Raw genomic sequence first — 15,178 nt, forward strand, 5'->3', positions numbered from 1 at the left:
CCTCCTGACCATGTGACCTGAGCAGGACAAACTCAGGGCTCTCATCATGAAACTAATATAGCTTGATTATAAATGTGAGCATTATAAAGGTTATGTATTTGATGAATTCCTCTATCTATGCGAAGGAAACCTCTGTTGCCTTACCGTCGTAGTTAAAGAATCCTTTAGACTTCTTGTCGGTGGAGGCTGGGATGCCAGTTCCTACGAAGACGTTGACGATGGCTACCAGGAGGATGATCAGCAAACCGATCTGGGCCTGAAGAGACAGGATCAACAGGTTAGTCTGGGTTACAACGTTTTCATATGAAACTAGAGGACAGTTACAAGGTCACACCATTCCTCTCCAACAGCTGAAGAGGAGAAACCGACTGTGATAAGGAACTGAACACATACTGATCTCAGTTACGGTCAATATCAGACATGGAATTGAAAGATGTCAAGTTGATATCAGTTGATTAATTTTCTACTGGAAACATGGGGATTTGAACCACACTGTATGTGGATCTGTCTCTAGCTGTACAGTGAAGTGCAGTGTAGCGTAGTGAGAGTAGCATAATGTAGTGTAGTGTATGTGTTGTGTATTATATCATGCTGCGTAGTATAATGTAGCGTTGAGTAGTGTATTATAATGTAGCGTAGTATAATGTATTGTAGTATAATGTAGCGTAGTATAATGTAGCGTAGTATAATGTAGCGTAGTATAATGTAGTGTAGTATAATGTAGTGTAGCTTAGTGTAGTATAATGTTGTATAATGTAGCGTAGTATAATGTAGCGTAGTATAATGTAGCGTAGTATAATGTAGTGTAGTATATTATAATGTAGTGTAGTATAATGTAGTGTAGCTTAGTGTAGTATAATGTTGTATAATGTAGCGTAGTATAATGTAGAATAGTGTAGCGTAGTGTAGCATAGTATAATGTAATGTAGTATAATGTAGTGTAGCTTAGTGTAGTAAAATGTTGTAGAATGTAGTGTAGTATAATGTAGAATAGTGTAGCGTAGTGTAGCATAGTATAATGTAGTGTAGCGTAGTATAATGTAGTGGAATGTAGCATAGTATAGTGTAGTACAATGTAGTGTAGTATAATGTGGTATAATGTTGTGTAGCGTAATGTAGTATAATGTAGTGGAGCAATGTAGTATAATGTAATGTAGAGTAGCATAATATGGTATAATGTAGCGTAGAGTAGTATAATATAATGTAGCGTAGAGTAGTATAATGTAATGTAGCGTAGAGTAGTATAATGTAATGTAGTGTAGAGTAGTATAATGTAATGTAGTGTAGAGTAGTATAATGTAATGTAGAGTAGAGTAGTATAATGTAATGTAGAGTAGAGTAGTATAATGTAATGTAGAGTAGAGTAGTATAATGTAATGTAGAGTAGAGTAGTATAATGTAATGTAGTGTAGAGTAGAGTAGTATAATGTAATGTAGAGTAGAGTAGTATAATGTAATGTAGTGTAGAGTAGTGTAGTATAATGTAATGTAGAGTAGAGTAGTATAATGTAATGTAGTGTAGAGTAGTATAATGTAATGTAGAGTAGAGTAGTATAATGTAATGTAGAGTAGTATAATGTAATGTAGTGTAGAGTAGAGTAGTATAATGTAATGTAGTGTAGAGTAGAGTAGAGTAGTATAATATAATGTAATGTAGAGTAGTATAATGTAATGTAGTGTAGAGTAGAGTAGAGTAGTATAATGTAATGTAGTGTAGAGTAGTATAATGTAATGTAGAGTAGAGTAGAGTAGTATAATATAATGTAGTGTAGAGTAGTATAATGTAATGTAGTGTAGAGTAGTATAATGTAATGTAGCGTAGAGTAGAGTAGTATAATGTAATGTAGTGTAGAGTAGTATAATGTAATGTAGCATAGAGTAGAGTAGTATAATGTAATGTAGTGTAGAGTAGTATAATGTAATGTAGTGTAGAGTAGAGTAGAGTAGTATAATGTAATGTAGTGTAGAGTAGTATAATGTAATGTAGTGTAGAGTAGTATAATGTAATGAAGAGTAGAGTAGTATAATGTAATGTAGAGTAGAGTAGTATAATGTAATGTAGAGTAGAGTAGAGTAGTATAATGTAATGTAGTGTAGAGTAGAGTAGAGTAGTATAATGTAATGTAGAGTAGAGTAGTATAATGTAATGTAGAGTAGAGTAGTATAATGTAATGTAGAGTAGAGTAGAGTAGTATAATGTGATGTAGAGTAGAGTATAGTAGAGTAGTATAATGTAATGTAGTGTAGAGTAGAGTAGTATAAGGTAATGTAGTGTAGAGTAGTATAATGTAATGTAGAGTAGAGTAGTGTAATGTAGCGTAGAGTAGTATAATGTAATGTAGAGTAGAGTAGTATAATGTAATGTAGAGTAGTATAATGTAATGTAGAGTAGAGTAGTATAATGTAATGTAGAGTAGAGTAGTATAATGTAATGTAGAGTAGAGTAGTATAATGTAATGTAGAGTAGTATAATGTAATGTAGAGTAGAGTAGTATAATGTAATGTAGTGTAGAGTAGTATAATGTAATGTAGAGTAGAGTAGTATAATGTAATGTAGAGTAGAGTAGTATAATGTAATGTAGAGTAGTATAATGTAATGTAGAGTAGAGTAGTATAATGTAATGTAGTGTAGAGTAGTATAATGTAATGTAGAGTAGAGTAGTATAATGTAATGTAGAGTAGAGTAGTATAATGTAATGTAGTGTAGAGTAGTATAATGTAATGTAGTGTAGAGTAGAGTAGTATAATGTACTGTAGTGTAGAGTAGTATAATGTAATGTAGTGTAGAGTAGTATAATGTAACGTAGTGTAGAGTAGTATAATGTAATGTAGTGTAGAGTAGAGTAGTATAATGTAGTGTAGAGTAGTATAATGTAGTGTAGAGTAGAGTAGTATAATGTAATGTACAGTAGTGTAGAGTAGTATAATGTAATGTAGTGTAGAGTAGTATAATGTAATGTAGTGTCGAGTAGTATAATGTAATGTAGTGTAGAGTAGTATAATGTAGTGTAGAGTAGAGTAGTATAATGTAATGTAGAGTAGAGTAGTATAATGTAATGTAGAGTAGAGTAGTATAATGTAATGTAGTGTAGAGTAGTATAATGTAATGTAGTGTAGAGTAGAGTAGTATAATGTAATGTAGTGTAGAGTAGTATAATGTAATGTAGTGTAGAGTAGAGTAGTATAATGTAATGTAGAGTAGAGTAGTATAATGTAATGTAGAGTAGAGTAGTATAATGTGATGTAGAGTAGAGTAGAGTAGAGTAGTATAATGTAATGTAGTGTAGAGTAGAGTAGTATAATATAATGTAGTGTAGAGTAGTATAAGGTAATGTAGTGTAGAGTAGTATAATGTAATGTAGAGTAGAGTAGTGTAATGTAGCGTAGAGTAGTATAATGTAATGTAGAGTAGAGTAGTATAATGTAATGTAGAGTAGTATAATGTAATGTAGAGTAGAGTAGTATAATGTAATGTAGAGTAGAGTAGTATAATGTAATGTAGAGTAGAGTAGTATAATGTAATGTAGTGTAGAGTAGTATAATGTAATGTAGTGTAGAGTAGTATAATGTAATGTAGAGTAGAATAATGTAATGTAGAGTAGAGTAGTATAATGTAATGTAGAGTAGTATAATGTAATGTAGAGTAGAGTAGTATAATGTGATGTAGTGTAGAGTAGTATAATGTAATGTAGAGTAGAGTAGTATAATGTAATGTAGAGTAGAGTAGTATAATGTAATGTAGTGTAGAGTAGTATAATGTAATGTAGTGTAGAGTAGAGTAGTATAATGTACTGTAGTGTAGAGTAGTATAATGTAATGTAGTGTAGAGTAGTATAATGTAACGTAGTGTAGAGTAGTATAATGTAATGTAGTGTAGAGTAGAGTAGTATAATGTAGTGTAGAGTAGTATAATGTAGTGTAGAGTAGAGTAGTATAATGTAATGTACAGTAGTGTAGAGTAGTATAATGTAATGTAGTGTAGAGTAGTATAATGTAATGTAGTGTAGAGTAGTATAATGTAATGTAGTGTAGAGTAGTATAATGTAATGTAGTGTAGAGTAGTGTAATGTAATGTAGTGTCGAGTAGTATAATGTAATGTAGTGTAGAGTAGTATAATGTAGTGTAGAGTAGAGTAGTATAATGTAATGTAGAGTAGAGTAGTATAATGTAATGTAGAGTAGAGTAGTATAATGTAATGTAGTGTAGAGTAGTATAATGTAATGTAGTGTAGAGTAGAGTAGTATAATGTAATGTAGTGTAGAGTAGTATAATGTAATGTAGTGTAGAGTAGAGTAGTATAATGTAATGTAGAGTAGAGTAGTATAATGTAATGTAGAGTAGAGTAGTATAATGTAATGTAGTGTAGAGTAGAGTAGAGTAGTATAATGTAATGTAGTGTAGAGTAGAGTAGTATAATGTAATGTAGTGTAGAGTAGTATAATGTAATGTAGAGTAGAGTAGTATAATGTAATGTAGAGTAGAGTAGTATAATGTAATGTAGTGTAAAGTAGTACAATGTAATGTAGTGTAGAGTAGAGTAGTATAATGTAATGTAGTGTAGAGTAGTATAATGTAATGTAGTGTAGAGTAGAGTAGTATAATGTAATGTAGAGTAGAGTAGTATAATGTAATGTAGAGTAGAGTAGTATAATGTAATGTAGTGTAGAGTAGTATAATGTAATGTAGTGTAGAGTAGTATAATGTAATGTAGTGTAGAGTAGTATAATGTAATGTAGAGTAGAGTAGTATATTGTAATGTAGTGTAGAGTAGAGTAGTATAATGTAATGTAGAGTAGAGTAGTATAATGTAATGTAGTGTAGAGTAGAGTAGTATAATGTAGCGTAGAGTAGAGTAGTATAATGTAATGTAGTGTAGAGTAGAGTAGTATAATGTAGTGTAGAGTAGTATAATGTAATGTAGTGTAGAGTAGAGTAGTATAATGTAATGTAGAGTAGAGTAGTATAATGTAATGTAGTGTAGAGTAGTGTAATGTAATGTAGCGTAGAGTAGTATAATGTAATGTAGAGTAGAGTAGTATAATGTAATGTAGTGTAGAGTAGTATAATGTAATGTAGTGTAGAGTAGTATAATGTACTGTAGTGTAGAGTAGTGTAATGTAATGTAGTGTAGAGTAGTATAATGTAATGTAGAGTAGAGTAGTATAATGTAATGTAGAGTAGAGTAGTATAATGTAATGTAGAGTAGAGTAGTGTAATGTAGTGTAGTGTAGAGTAGTATAATGTAATGTAGCGTAGAGTAGAGTAGTGTAATGTAGCGTAGAGTAGAGTAGTGCAATGTAGCGTAGAGTAGTATACTGTAATGTAGAGTAGAGTAGTGTAATGTAGCGTAGTGTAGTATAATGTAATGTAGAGTAGAGTAGTGTAGAGTAGTAAAATGTAATGTAGTGTAGAGGTGTATAATGTAATGTAGTGTAGAGTAGTATAATGTAATGTAGCGTAGAGTAGTATAATGTAATGTAGTGTAGAGTAGTGTAATGTAATGTAGTGTAGAGTAGTATAATGTAATGTAGAGTAGAGTAGTATAATGTAATGTAGTGTAGAGTAGTATAATGTAATGTCGAGTAGTGTAATGTAATGTAGTGTAGAGTAGTATAATGTAATGTAGTGTAGAGTAGTATAATGTAATGTCGAGTAGTATAATGTAATGTAGTGTAGAGTAGTATAATGTAATGTAATGTAGAGTAGAGTAGTATAATGTAATGTCGAGTAGTATAATGTAATGTAGCGTAGAGTAGAGTAGTATAATGTAATGTAGTGTAGAGTAGAGTAGTATAATGTAATGTAGTGTAGAGTAGTATAATGTAATGTAGAGTAGAGTAGAGTAGTATAATATAATGTAGTGTAGAGTAGTATAATGTAATGTAGTGTAGAGTAGTATAATGTAATGTAGCGTAGAGTAGAGTAGTATAATGTAATGTAGTGTAGAGTAGTATAATGTAATGTAGCATAGAGTAGAGTAGTATAATGTAATGTAGTGTAGAGTAGTATAATGTAATGTAGTGTAGAGTAGAGTAGAGTAGTATAATGTAATGTAGTGTAGAGTAGTATAATGTAATGTAGTGTAGAGTAGTATAATGTAATGAAGAGTAGAGTAGTATAATGTAATGTAGAGTAGAGTAGTATAATGTAATGTAGAGTAGAGTAGAGTAGTATAATGTAATGTAGTGTAGAGTAGAGTAGAGTAGTATAATGTAATGTAGAGTAGAGTAGTATAATGTAATGTAGAGTAGAGTAGTATAATGTAATGTAGAGTAGAGTAGAGTAGTATAATGTGATGTAGAGTAGAGTATAGTAGAGTAGTATAATGTAATGTAGTGTAGAGTAGAGTAGTATAAGGTAATGTAGTGTAGAGTAGTATAATGTAATGTAGAGTAGAGTAGTGTAATGTAGCGTAGAGTAGTATAATGTAATGTAGAGTAGAGTAGTATAATGTAATGTAGAGTAGTATAATGTAATGTAGAGTAGAGTAGTATAATGTAATGTAGAGTAGAGTAGTATAATGTAATGTAGAGTAGAGTAGTATAATGTAATGTAGAGTAGTATAATGTAATGTAGAGTAGAGTAGTATAATGTAATGTAGTGTAGAGTAGTATAATGTAATGTAGAGTAGAGTAGTATAATGTAATGTAGAGTAGAGTAGTATAATGTAATGTAGAGTAGTATAATGTAATGTAGAGTAGAGTAGTATAATGTAATGTAGTGTAGAGTAGTATAATGTAATGTAGAGTAGAGTAGTATAATGTAATGTAGAGTAGAGTAGTATAATGTAATGTAGTGTAGAGTAGTATAATGTAATGTAGTGTAGAGTAGAGTAGTATAATGTACTGTAGTGTAGAGTAGTATAATGTAATGTAGTGTAGAGTAGTATAATGTAACGTAGTGTAGAGTAGTATAATGTAATGTAGTGTAGAGTAGAGTAGTATAATGTAGTGTAGAGTAGTATAATGTAGTGTAGAGTAGAGTAGTATAATGTAATGTACAGTAGTGTAGAGTAGTATAATGTAATGTAGTGTAGAGTAGTATAATGTAATGTAGTGTCGAGTAGTATAATGTAATGTAGTGTAGAGTAGTATAATGTAGTGTAGAGTAGAGTAGTATAATGTAATGTAGAGTAGAGTAGTATAATGTAATGTAGAGTAGAGTAGTATAATGTAATGTAGTGTAGAGTAGTATAATGTAATGTAGTGTAGAGTAGAGTAGTATAATGTAATGTAGTGTAGAGTAGTATAATGTAATGTAGTGTAGAGTAGAGTAGTATAATGTAATGTAGAGTAGAGTAGTATAATGTAATGTAGAGTAGAGTAGTATAATGTGATGTAGAGTAGAGTAGAGTAGAGTAGTATAATGTAATGTAGTGTAGAGTAGAGTAGTATAATATAATGTAGTGTAGAGTAGTATAAGGTAATGTAGTGTAGAGTAGTATAATGTAATGTAGAGTAGAGTAGTGTAATGTAGCGTAGAGTAGTATAATGTAATGTAGAGTAGAGTAGTATAATGTAATGTAGAGTAGTATAATGTAATGTAGAGTAGAGTAGTATAATGTAATGTAGAGTAGAGTAGTATAATGTAATGTAGAGTAGAGTAGTATAATGTAATGTAGTGTAGAGTAGTATAATGTAATGTAGTGTAGAGTAGTATAATGTAATGTAGAGTAGAATAATGTAATGTAGAGTAGAGTAGTATAATGTAATGTAGAGTAGTATAATGTAATGTAGAGTAGAGTAGTATAATGTAATGTAGTGTAGAGTAGTATAATGTAATGTAGAGTAGAGTAGTATAATGTAATGTAGAGTAGAGTAGTATAATGTAATGTAGTGTAGAGTAGTATAATGTAATGTAGTGTAGAGTAGAGTAGTATAATGTACTGTAGTGTAGAGTAGTATAATGTAATGTAGTGTAGAGTAGTATAATGTAACGTAGTGTAGAGTAGTATAATGTAATGTAGTGTAGAGTAGAGTAGTATAATGTAGTGTAGAGTAGTATAATGTAGTGTAGAGTAGAGTAGTATAATGTAATGTACAGTAGTGTAGAGTAGTATAATGTAATGTAGTGTAGAGTAGTATAATGTAATGTAGTGTAGAGTAGTATAATGTAATGTAGTGTAGAGTAGTATAATGTAATGTAGTGTAGAGTAGTGTAATGTAATGTAGTGTCGAGTAGTATAATGTAATGTAGTGTAGAGTAGTATAATGTAGTGTAGAGTAGAGTAGTATAATGTAATGTAGAGTAGAGTAGTATAATGTAATGTAGAGTAGAGTAGTATAATGTAATGTAGTGTAGAGTAGTATAATGTAATGTAGTGTAGAGTAGAGTAGTATAATGTAATGTAGTGTAGAGTAGTATAATGTAATGTAGTGTAGAGTAGAGTAGTATAATGTAATGTAGAGTAGAGTAGTATAATGTAATGTAGAGTAGAGTAGTATAATGTAATGTAGTGTAGAGTAGAGTAGAGTAGTATAATGTAATGTAGTGTAGAGTAGAGTAGTATAATGTAATGTAGTGTAGAGTAGTATAATGTAATGTAGAGTAGAGTAGTATAATGTAATGTAGAGTAGAGTAGTATAATGTAATGTAGTGTAAAGTAGTACAATGTAATGTAGTGTAGAGTAGAGTAGTATAATGTAATGTAGTGTAGAGTAGTATAATGTAATGTAGTGTAGAGTAGAGTAGTATAATGTAATGTAGAGTAGAGTAGTATAATGTAATGTAGAGTAGAGTAGTATAATGTAATGTAGTGTAGAGTAGTATAATGTAATGTAGTGTAGAGTAGTATAATGTAATGTAGTGTAGAGTAGTATAATGTAATGTAGAGTAGAGTAGTATATTGTAATGTAGTGTAGAGTAGAGTAGTATAATGTAATGTAGAGTAGAGTAGTATAATGTAATGTAGTGTAGAGTAGAGTAGTATAATGTAGCGTAGAGTAGAGTAGTATAATGTAATGTAGTGTAGAGTAGAGTAGTATAATGTAGTGTAGAGTAGTATAATGTAATGTAGTGTAGAGTAGAGTAGTATAATGTAATGTAGAGTAGAGTAGTATAATGTAATGTAGTGTAGAGTAGTGTAATGTAATGTAGCGTAGAGTAGTATAATGTAATGTAGAGTAGAGTAGTATAATGTAATGTAGTGTAGAGTAGTATAATGTAATGTAGTGTAGAGTAGTATAATGTACTGTAGTGTAGAGTAGTGTAATGTAATGTAGTGTAGAGTAGTATAATGTAATGTAGAGTAGAGTAGTATAATGTAATGTAGAGTAGAGTAGTATAATGTAATGTAGAGTAGAGTAGTGTAATGTAGTGTAGTGTAGAGTAGTATAATGTAATGTAGCGTAGAGTAGAGTAGTGTAATGTAGCGTAGAGTAGAGTAGTGCAATGTAGCGTAGAGTAGTATACTGTAATGTAGAGTAGAGTAGTGTAATGTAGCGTAGTGTAGTATAATGTAATGTAGAGTAGAGTAGTATAATGTAGTGTAGAGTAGTAAAATGTAATGTAGTGTAGAGGTGTATAATGTAATGTAGTGTAGAGTAGTATAATGTAATGTAGCGTAGAGTAGTATAATGTAATGTAGTGTAGAGTAGTGTAATGTAATGTAGTGTAGAGTAGTATAATGTAATGTAGAGTAGAGTAGTATAATGTAATGTAGTGTAGAGTAGTATAATGTAATGTCGAGTAGTGTAATGTAATGTAGTGTAGAGTAGTATAATGTAATGTAGTGTAGAGTAGTATAATGTAATGTCGAGTAGTATAATGTAATGTAGTGTAGAGTAGTATAATGTAATGTAATGTAGAGTAGAGTAGTATAATGTAATGTCGAGTAGTATAATGTAATGTAGCGTAGAGTAGAGTAGTATAATGTAATGTAGTGTAGAGTAGAGTAGTATAATGTAATGTAGTGTAGAGTAGTATAATGTAATGTAGTGTAGAGTAGAGTAGTATAATGTAATGTAGAGTAGAGTAGTATAATGTAATGTAGTGTAGAGTAGTGTAATGTAATGTAGCATAGAGTAGTATAATGTAATGTAGAGTAGTATAATGTAATGTAGTGTAGAGTAGTATAATGTACTGTAGTGTAGAGTAGTGTAATGTAATGTAGTGTAGAGTATTATAATGTAATGTAGAGTAGAGTAGTATAATGTAATGTAGAGTAGAGTAGTATAATGTAATGTAGAGTAGAGTAGTGTAATGTAGTGTAGTGTAGAGCAGTATAATGTAATGTAGCGTAGAGTAGAGTAGTGTAATGTAGCGTAGAGTAGAGTAGTGCAATGTAGCGTAGAGTAGTATACTGTAATGTAGCGTAGAGTAGAGTAGTGTAATGTAGCGTAGAGTAGTATAATGTCATGTAGCGTAGAGTAGAGTAGTGCAATGTAGCGTAGAGTAGTATACTGTAATGTAGTGTAGAGTATTATAATGTAATGTAGCGTAGAGTAGCGTAGAGTAGTATAATGTAATGTAGTGTAGAGTATTATAATGTAATGTAGCGTAGAGTAGCGTAGAGTAGTATAATGTAATGTAGAGTAGAGTAGTATAATGTAATGTAGAGTAGAGTAGTATAATGTAGTGTAGTGTAGAGTAGTATAATGTAATGTAGAGTAGAGTAGTATAATGTAATGTAGAGTAGAGTAGAGTAGAGTAGTATAATGTAATGTAGAGTAGAGTAGTATAATGTAGTGTAGTGTAGAGTAGTATAATGTAGTGTAGTGTAGAGTAGTGTAATGTAGCGTAGAGTAGTATAATGTAATGTAGAGTAGAGTAGTATAATGTAATGTAGAGTAGAGTAGAGTAGAGTAGTATAATGTAATGTAGTGTAGAGTAGTATAATATAATGTAGCGTAGAGTAGTATAATGTAATGTAGTGTAGAGTAGAGTAGTATAATGTAGTGTAGAGTAGTATAATGTAATGTAGTGTAGAGTAGTATAATGTAATGTAGCGTAGAGTAGTATAATGTAATGTAGAGTAGAGTAGTATAATGTAATGTAGTGTAGAGTAGTATAATGTAATGTAGTGTAGAGTAGTATAATGTAATGTAGTGTAGAGTAGTATGATGTAATGTAGTGTAGAGTAGTATAATGTAATGTAGAGTAGAGTAGTATAATGTAATGTAGCGTAGAGTAGTATAATGTAATGTAGTGTAGAGTAGAGTAGTGTAATGTAGCGTAGAGTAGTATAATGTAATGTAGAGTAGAGTAGTGTAATGTAGCGTAGTGTAGTATAATGTAATGTAGAGTAGAGTAGTATAATGTAGTGTAGAGTAGTTTAATGTAATGTAGAGTAGAGTAGTGTAGAGTAGTATAATGTAATGTAGCGTAGAGTAGTATAATGTAATGTAGTGTAGAGTAGTGTAATGTAATGTAGAGTAGTATAATGTAGTGTAGAGTAGAGTAGTATACTATAATGTAGAGTAGAGTAGTATAATGTAGTGTAGAGTAGAGTAGTATAATGTAATGTAGAGTAGAGTAGTATAATGTAATGTAGTGTAGAGTAGTGTAATGTAGTGTAGAGTAGTATAATGTAATGTAGAGTAGTGTAATGTAATGTAGTGTAGAGTAGAGTAGTATACTATAATGTAGAGTAGAGTAGTATAATGTAGTGTAGAGTAGAGTAGTATAATGTAATGTAGTGTAGAGTAGTATAATGTAATGTAGAGTAGAGTAGTATAATGTAATGTAGTGTAGAGTAGTATAATGTAATGTAGTGTAGAGTAGTATAATGTAATGTAGTGTAGAGTAGTATAATGTAGTGTAGTGTAGAGTAGTATAATGTAATGTAGTGTAGAGTAGTATAATGTAGTGTAGTGTAGAGTAGTATAATGTAATGTAGTGTAGAGTAGTATAATGTAGTGTAGTGTAGAGTAGTATAATGTAATGTAGTGTAGAGTAGTATAATGTAGTGTAGTGTAGAGTAGTATAATGTAGTGTAGTGTAGAGTAGTATAATGTAGTGTAGTGTAGAGTAGTATAATGTAATGTAGTGTAGAGTAGTATAATGTAATGTAGTGTAGAGTATTATAATGTAGTGTAGAGTAGAGTAGTATAATGTAATGTAGTGTAGAGTAGAGTAGTATAATGTAATGTAGTGTAGAGTAGAGTAGTGTAATGTAGAGTAGTATAATGTAATGTAGCGTAGTATAATGTAATGTAGCGTAGAGTAGTATAATGTAATGTAGTGTAGAGTAGTATAATGTAATGTAGTGTAGAGTAGTATACTATAATGTAGAGTAGAGTAGTATAATGTAATGTAGAGTAGAGTAGTGTAATGTAGTGTAGTGTAGAGTAGTATAATGTAATGTAGCGTAGAGTAGAGTAGTGTAATGTAGCGTAGAGTAGAGTAGTGTAATGTAGCGTAGAGTAGTATAATGTAGTGTAGTGTAGAGTAGAGTAGTATAATGTAGTGTAGAGTAGAGTAGTATAATGTAGTGTAGTGTAGTGTAGAGTAGTATAATGTAATGTAGCGTAGAGTAGTATAATGTAGTGTAGTGTAGAGTAGTATAATGTCATGTAGTGTAGAGTAGTATAATGTAGTGTAGTGTAGAGTAGTATAATGTAGTGTAGTGTAGAGTAGTGTAATGTAATGTAGCGTAGAGTAGTATAATGTAATGTAGTGTAGAGTAGAGTAGTGTAATGTAATGTAGTGTAGAGTAGTATAATGTAATGTAGAGTAGAGTAGTATAATGTAATGTAGAGTAGAGTAGTATAATGTAATGTAGAGTAGAGTAGTGTAATGTAGTGTAGTGTAGAGTAGTATAATGTAATGTAGCGTAGAGTAGTATAATGTAATGTAGTGTAGAGTAGAGTAGTATAATGTAATGTAGAGTAGAGTAGTATAATGTAATGTAGAGTAGAGTAGTATAATGTAATGTAGTGTAGAGTAGAGTAGAGTAGTATAATGTAATGTAGTGTAGAGTAGAGTAGTATAATGTAATGTAGTGTAGAGTAGTATAATGTAATGTAGAGTAGAGTAGTATAATGTAATGTAGAGTAGAGTAGTATAATGTAATGTAGTGTAAAGTAGTATAATGTAATGTAGTGTAGAGTAGAGTAGTATAATGTAATGTAGTGTAGAGTAGTATAATGTAATGTAGTGTAGAGTAGAGTAGTATAATGTAATGTAGAGTAGAGTAGTATAATGTAATGTAGAGTAGAGTAGTATAATGTAATGTAGTGTAGAGTAGTATAATGTAATGTAGTGTAGAGTAGTATAATGTAATGTAGTGTAGAGTAGTATAATGTAATGTAGAGTAGAGTAGTATATTGTAATGTAGTGTAGAGTAGAGTAGTATAATGTAATGTAGAGTAGAGTAGTATAATGTAATGTAGTGTAGAGTAGAGTAGTATAATGTAGCGTAGAGTAGAGTAGTATAATGTAATGTAGTGTAGAGTAGAGTAGTATAATGTAGTGTAGAGTAGTATAATGTAATGTAGTGTAGAGTAGAGTAGTATAATGTAATGTAGAGTAGAGTAGTATAATGTAATGTAGTGTAGAGTAGTGTAATGTAATGTAGCGTAGAGTAGTATAATGTAATGTAGAGTAGAGTAGTATAATGTAATGTAGTGTAGAGTAGTATAATGTAATGTAGTGTAGAGTAGTATAATGTACTGTAGTGTAGAGTAGTGTAATGTAATGTAGTGTAGAGTAGTATAATGTAATGTAGAGTAGAGTAGTATAATGTAATGTAGAGTAGAGTAGTATAATGTAATGTAGAGTAGAGTAGTGTAATGTAGTGTAGTGTAGAGTAGTATAATGTAATGTAGCGTAGAGTAGAGTAGTGTAATGTAGCGTAGAGTAGAGTAGTGCAATGTAGCGTAGAGTAGTATACTGTAATGTAGAGTAGAGTAGTGTAATGTAGCGTAGTGTAGTATAATGTAATGTAGAGTAGAGTAGTATAATGTAGTGTAGAGTAGTATAATGTAATGTAGTGTAGAGGTGTATAATGTAATGTAGTGTAGAGTAGTATAATGTAATGTAGCGTAGAGTAGTATAATGTAATGTAGTGTAGAGTAGTGTAATGTAATGTAGTGTAGAGTAGTATAATGTAATGTAGAGTAGAGTAGTATAATGTAATGTAGTGTAGAGTAGTATAATGTAATGTCGAGTAGTGTAATGTAATGTAGTGTAGAGTAGTATAATGTAATGTAGTGTAGAGTAGTATAATGTAATGTCGAGTAGTATAATGTAATGTAGTGTAGAGTAGTATAATGTAATGTAATGTAGAGTAGAGTAGTATAATGTAATGTCGAGTAGTATAATGTAATGTAGCGTAGAGTAGAGTAGTATAATGTAATGTAGTGTAGAGTAGAGTAGTATAATGTAATGTAGTGTAGAGTAGTATAATGTAATGTAGTGTAGAGTAGAGTAGTATAATGTAATGTAGAGTAGAGTAGTATAATGTAATGTAGTGTAGAGTAGTGTAATGTAATGTAGCATAGAGTAGTATAATGTAATGTAGAGTAGTATAATGTAATGTAGTGTAGAGTAGTATAATGTACTGTAGTGTAGAGTAGTGTAATGTAATGTAGTGTAGAGTATTATAATGTAATGTAGAGTAGAGTAGTATAATGTAATGTAGAGTAGAGTAGTATAATGTAATGTAGAGTAGAGTAGTGTAATGTAGTGTAGTGTAGAGTAGTATAATGTAATGTAGCGTAGAGTAGAGTAGTGTAATGTAGCGTAGAGTAGAGTAGTGCAATGTAGCGTAGAGTAGTATACTGTAATGTAGCGTAGAGTAGAGTAGTGTAATGTAGCGTAGAGTAGTATAATGTCATGTAGCGTAGAGTAGAGTAGTGCAATGTAGCGTAGAGTAGTATACTGTAATGTAGTGTAGAGTATTATAATGTAATGTAGCGTAGAGTAGCGTAGAGTAGTATAATGTAATGTAGTGTAGAGTATTATAATGTAATGTAGCGTAGAGTAGCGTAGAGTAGTATAATGTAATGTAGAGTAGAGTAGTATAATGTAATGTAGAGTAGAGTAGTATAATGTAGTGTAGTGTAGAGTAGTATAATGTAATGTAGAGTAGAGTAGTATAATGTAATGTAGAGTAGAGTAGAGTAGAGTAGTATAATGTAATGTAGAGTAGAGTAGTATAATGTAGTGTAGTGTAGAGTAGTATAATGTAGTGTAGTGTAGAGTAGTGTAATGTAGCGTAGAGTAGTATAATGTAAT

General features: G+C 30.6%; 1 protein-coding gene across 1 annotated transcript in view; it reads right to left on the reverse strand.

The window, feature by feature from the left end:
* Positions 1 to 15,178, reverse strand: part of LOC110506139 (solute carrier family 12 member 1) — a 55,806-nt gene that overhangs the window by 18,852 nt on the left and 21,776 nt on the right. The window contains exon 7 of the mRNA XM_036963880.1: positions 145 to 256. Within this exon, the coding sequence (XP_036819775.1) occupies positions 145 to 256 (112 nt within the window). The remainder of the gene's footprint in view (positions 1 to 144; positions 257 to 15,178) is intronic.

This window comes from Oncorhynchus mykiss, chromosome 26 (genome assembly GCF_013265735.2).
Source record: "Oncorhynchus mykiss isolate Arlee chromosome 26, USDA_OmykA_1.1, whole genome shotgun sequence".
NCBI classification, from domain to species: domain Eukaryota; kingdom Metazoa; phylum Chordata; class Actinopteri; order Salmoniformes; family Salmonidae; genus Oncorhynchus; species Oncorhynchus mykiss.